Here is a 6,000-nt window from a genome sequence, read left to right on the forward strand (position 1 = left end):
TGAACTGCGGACCGAGCCTAGCTCGGGTGGCAAGTGCCCAGGTGCTGGGGCTTGCCGGCCGGAGTTCGATCCCCCCGGGAGCAGAATTTCCGGTCTCGCACCCAAAAAAATCCCCTCGCTGTGCACGCGAGCCTGGTGACTGCGTCGGCAACGGTGCGCCTCTAGCAGCGCTGGCCTGATGATCTATCCCGGTTCACTTGGCCCTTCGGAGTATGTGCCAGGGTTCGGAGGTTTTCTCGACCGGGGTCATACGGTCCCCTTCCTATGACATTGCCGTGAGGGCGGTTCTTCCCTCACCGGTCGAGTTTTTTTTTAATGGTCATGAACTTTCTAGGTTACCAAAGTCAGCGCAGGTGGATGTATGTATGTATGTATGTATGTATATGTATGTCTGTATGCATATGCATATGGTGAAGAAGATGATGTCTTGAAGATGTGGGCATGGCGTAGCAACAGCTAGGGTGACCTCGATCAAAGAAATGCACCAATTTGTAATGCAACTTGTTCCATCTCTCGCTGTGTCTGCACTTGCAGTTGGTTTCAAGTGGAGTTTCATTCAGTGATGCTTGAGCCATCTGAACGATTGGCTCCTGCCTCCTCCTGTCCTATTCTTTTAGGAGCTACAATATCAAATCAAATATTCATCTAATCATCTATCTTTAATAAATGGGAAAACGATGTTTTTACCCCTGTCCAGAGGTTCAATTGTGATTTTACCCTTGTTTTTTCAACTTTGTGATTTTACCCCTGTTATTTTGAGACGAAGGAGTCGTTTGCCCCTGGTTTGGATGTCCGTTATTTAGAGGCTGATTAAACGATTAAAAAAAACAAAACACATAAAATCAGTTGTGAAATGACTGAAATGCCCCTTCCTCCTCATTCTTATCCGCTCGTTCTATTCGTTGCTGTCTGCTCGCGACTGACGCGAAAGCTCTGTGCAGACAGAAGACCGGCGACCGCGCCCCGGCGGCCGAGCACCATCGCGGCCGCGCGCCCCTGCGCCCGCCGGCCATGGCGCTCCGGCAACCCCGCGCCCGCGCGACGGCGGCCCTCGGCGACCTCGCCCGCCGGTCATGGCGCTCCGGCAACCCCGCATCGGCGTGATGGTGGCCCTCGCGACCTCGCGCCGCCGGTCATGGCGCTCCGGCAACCCCACATTGGGGCGACGTGGGCTCAGAGCGGCCTGGGACGCGGGGGCGGGCGTCGCGGCATCAGGGCGGGCGGTGGCGGTGCTTGGTCGCGGTTGCCGGGGCGCCTGGCGACGTGGACGCGGAGCGGGCCGGGGCGCAGGGGTGGGAGGAGCGGCATCAGGGCTGGCGGAGCGGGCGGCTCCGGTGCCTGGACGCGGCTCCCGGCAGCGCCTGGCCGTGGCTCCCGGTGGCGCCTGGCAGCGGGTCTCCGCGGCGCCCGTCTGCGGCTCCCGGCGGGTCTCTTCTCGGCGTGGCTCGGGGCACCCGCCTCTGGTTCTTCTGGGCACGGGAGTGTACGTCCGCAACGACGCCAATCCCTGCTTCGAGCCGGCGGCAGGGCACCACCTGTTCGATGGCGACGGCATGGTGCACGCGGTCCGCGTCCGGAATGGCGTCGCAGAGTCCTACGCCTGCTGGTTCACCGAGACGGTGCGGCTCCGGCAGGAGCGCGCCCTGGGAAGGGCCGTCTTCCCTAAGGCCATCGGCGAGCTGCACGGCCACTCCGGCATCGCGCGCCTAGCGCTCTTCTACGCACGCGGACTCTGCGGCCTCGTTGACCCGTCCCGTGGCACGAGCGTGGCCAACGCGGGGCTCGTCTACTTCAACGGCCGACTCCTCGCCATGTCCGAGGACGACCTCCCGTACCAGGTGCGCGTCACCGCCGACGGCGACCTCCGAACCGTGGGGCGGTACGACTTCGACGGGCAGCTCGCCGGGTGCGCGTCCATGATCGTGCACCCGAAGCTGGACCCAGCGTCCAGCGAGCTGTTCGCGCTTAGCTACGACATCCACTGTCCCGTGTCCCCTACGGCTTCCACGGCACCTTCATCGGCGAACGGGAGCTGGAGGCCTAGGCCTGATAATGATTTCTTGATTCCTTGGTTCTTTCTTGACACTGACGACGACGACTGATGATCGATCGATCCATGCCTCGCTGCCGCGCTGCTCCTCCTCTGTTTTCGGTTCCTGGAGCAGCTGGAAACAGGGGAGGGGTGAAGAAGCAGGGGATGGAGGGAGAAGGCTGTTACCAGAGGGAGCCTGAGCCCGTACATAGGAGGTCCCCCGAGCCTTATTCCCCATACCAGATTGCAAGTGAATTTTCAGGTGACTGCAGCTCAGTAGTACAGTGGATTCTTTGGGGGTGAATTTTCAGTCGAAAAGTAAAGATCAGCCGGGAATGACTGACCTGAAGTCCTGAACTCAATGGAGTGAGTGAAAAATGTGGTGTCAGTTAAAAAGACACGAGTCAAGTCAGTCAAGTGTTTCCTTCCTTTCTGGCAAGAAATGTCTGATGACCTCCAGTAAAAAAAGCAAAGCAAAGAAAAGAAGAACCACTAGTAAGTAATTCACGAATCAGGGTAAAATCACAATTATGGATAACAAACAGGCGTAAAATCGTATGGGCATTCATGTCCTTTTGTACAAAGTTTAACACCGTTAGGGGTGCATGACGGAGCAGGGGCAAACTGGTGCTTCGTGAATGGCACAGTAGGGATAAATTCACAAAGTCAAACAAATAGGGACAAAATCACAATTTCGATACAAAACAAGGGTACAAACACAAGAGCCCCTTAATAAATATAATGGCTACTATATGTGGTTGTAAAGCGGCAGCAAGTTGAAGCTAGCAGGGGGCAGGACATATGATTCAAGGTGGAATGACCAAGTTTGGATTTATAAAGGACCAATAAATGGGATACAATAACGAAGCTAACATAGTTCAAGCCTTCAAGGTAAGCTTTTAAATAAAACACAAATTGAACACATATGGAGATATGATGCAAAGGGCAAAAATATTAATATAGAATGGAAAAGCATGTAAATTAGCTGGTTAAATATCAGAACTGTGTATTAAGTTAGGGAATAGATGAATGAAAGTCCAATGAATTTTTTTATTAAATGTGAGCCCTAAATTTATCCATAAAACTTTGAATAATTAGATCTCTTCTAAATTAACCATGCCTCTTTTAAAAATATAAGTAATTTGGACAAGCATAGTTAATATATTATCGAAATAAAGTTTTATACTGGGCATACCAAAAATAAGGAGCCAAGAATTCCGGCTTTTTTTCTTCTAGTGGTGAGGATTCATATAAAAGTCAAACTTTTCCTCACGAAAAATATTGTACAAGTTTCTGAAAAAAGCTACACATGATACTTGAGTGTTTCTCCCTTCCCTAATACCCAAGCTTTCCTTTCTTATCCAGTGCAACTTTGGCAAGATCCACCCTAGTGTATTGTATCTTACTAGGGTTGGGTTTCTTCATAGGGTTAGGATTTTACTACTAAAAAGAGATTCCCATGGTGTAAATGGGAATTTGGGGTTGAAATTTGCCGCAATAATTGTAACACCCATGGTGTTACGAGCTCGTTTAGCACCGGGATTTAGGCCTAAGAAAAATTTCCAGAACAAGTCTCTCGGATTTATAAATTTTAAATTTTAAAATATTTGAGTTTATGTTTAAAATGCCATTTTTGACAAACTATATTGGGCAAAGTAATTAAATAGCGCTTAAATATTTTATCTCTATGGGTTAGTGCGTAGTACGAACTTTTGCGTGAAATAATTATTGGTGGAAGTTAATCGGATCGGACAATGCATAAACACATAATGAGACAAAGCACAATATTCATTTAATTTTCTTGACGTGACTTGATTGGGTCTCATGAGACGTACTGTCATGCTAGACTAGACGTGTCTGCACTAGTGTAGTGTAGTACGTGTTCTATATATAATATGTAACTGTACTGTACTCATGTCATTATCACCCCATCTCTGGTCTATCCACCCGGCTCTTTTCCTGGTAGTAAAATTTTGCATGCGGCGGCAGTGGCTTGCAGCGTCAACAACCATCGTGTCCTCTGCTCGTCCTGGCCTTGCCCCTCTCTGCTGTTTGCTCCTTGGACGCCCTGATGGCCGACCCGTGTAATGTCGTTGTCCCGCATTTTCTCTGTCTCACTCTATCGGTGTCTGGCTGTGCTTGCCTCGGCTTGTCTCTGTCTGCCTCGGCTTGTCTCTGTCTGCCTTGTTTGTATGTGCCTGCTCCGTCGTGTTTTTTTCGGCAGGGCAATCAATGTCTCTGACTGCCTCAACTGCACGTTTCGATGTATATATATATACACTCGGCTGTCTTGGTTTCTCAGCGGTCAGCACTGCCAGCACTTTTCAGTGTGTGTATATATATATATACACATATATATATGTATGTATATGCATCTGGCGAGCACCCAAGTGCGTCAGCGTCCCCTCTCTCTGCCTTGATACCTCTGCTGCCCTGTCACGCCGGGTCATTTTCATTTCCCTGTGCGTGCAGCTGTGCCGCTACCGGCCACACTGCACCGCCCCATCCTATCTCCGCGTGGTGTCATGCTGCCCTGTCGGCCTCCCTCGGCTTCTTGAATACGCCTGCCTGCTGTCTTCTTGCTTAAGCCGACGACCGAACTACCCCACGCTCCTCTCCCATCGCCTGTCGAGCAAACCGTGCGCCCGGCCAGACATGGCCGCGCCCGCAGCCGCTCATCGGCACCCCTTCCTTTCTCCCTCGCGAGCGCGCCCCTCCCTGACTCCGCGCGGGCCTGCTGCCCTCGGCGCGCCGTGCCGCAGCACCGGCCGAGACCGCAGCCACCACGGTGCGCCAAAGCCCTCCTTCGCCGCTCTGCTAGCGCTGCCGATTTCTCCTCCCGTTGCTCCACCTCCAGCGTTGGGGCTCCCTGCTGCCCCGTCGCCGAGCATCCGCGCTGGGTCCGCCGCTGCCGGAGGGTCTGCCCTCGCCGGGCCGTCGTGACTCGCAGCACCTCCTCGCGCCGAGCTCCGCAGCACTCGCCTCACACATCGCGTCGCTGGTGCCGGTCCTCCCCGCGAGCGCGTCCTCGAGCCGCAGCACGCCATGGCCGTGACCCGCGCGCAACTCTACCTCCCCGAGTCTCCCGGCCGCGTGCTCCTTTCCCGTGCATGTGCGCCCGCCGTCGCGCCGAGCGTGGACGTGCCATGCTGCCGTGCACCCCGCCTGAGCCCGCAGGCGGTTTCACCTCGCCTCACACCCCTTGGCTCCTACCGAGCCCCGATGCTGTCTGCCTTGTCCCGCGCCGCGCCTCACGCCATCGGTGCCGACCTTCCCCGCGTTGGACCCGCCGCTCTGTTCCATAGCTGCCGCGCCCGTGTGCTGCACCACCGTGTGGCCGTCCTCGGCCATCGTCACCCGCCCACCGGGCACCCCTCGGTTCCGCTGTTGCCCACAGCTACGCGTCGCACATCCAGCCGCCCACGCGCGAGCACGCCGTGGTCGGCCGGTGCTCCTCGCCTGACGATGCTCTGTTCTGAGATTGAAGAAGCGAGGTGAGGAGGGTATATATCCAAGCAAAAGAATTATACGGGGTCCTTTTTGCTAAATACATGACTCAAGTAAATAGTGCCAATGTCCTGCGGGTTTATTTCAAGAAAGTACGAGGGCCTGTTCGCAAATGTGCTGTGCACCTGCCAGCACTGGGCCGCCCTAGGCCGCTCGCCCTACGCCTCTGCGGTCACGGCCTACTCCACGCAGCGTGGGCCGCCTCCTACCCGCAGGGCCGGCCTGTGGCCTGCGCCTGGGCCGCGCTGGTCGTGCGCCGCCTAGGCCACCGCCTACCCACCACTGGGCCGGCTGATGGCCGGTTGGGCCTTGTGCGGCTGTGGGTTGCTGAGCTGGCTATTTTATTTAATATGGCTGAAATTTATAAATCCGTAATAAATCAAATAAAAATCATAAAATTGTGAAACTAATTTTGTTAGATTCCTAAAATCATGATCTACCTATTAGTATAATTTGTTCCC

General features: G+C 54.1%; 1 protein-coding gene across 1 annotated transcript; it reads left to right on the forward strand.

Moving 5' to 3' along the window:
• The first annotated feature begins 1,073 nt into the window (after positions 1–1,073).
• On the forward strand, positions 1,074–2,102 carry LOC136510304 (9-cis-epoxycarotenoid dioxygenase NCED5, chloroplastic-like). Its single transcript, XM_066504805.1, has one exon. The coding sequence runs from the start codon at positions 1,074–1,076 to the stop codon at positions 2,100–2,102; it is 1,029 nt and encodes a 342-aa protein (XP_066360902.1).
• Positions 2,103–6,000: the final 3,898 nt, after the last annotated feature.

The sequence above is a fragment of the Miscanthus floridulus genome, chromosome 16, assembly GCF_019320115.1.
Source record: "Miscanthus floridulus cultivar M001 chromosome 16, ASM1932011v1, whole genome shotgun sequence".
NCBI lineage: Eukaryota > Viridiplantae > Streptophyta > Magnoliopsida > Poales > Poaceae > Miscanthus > Miscanthus floridulus.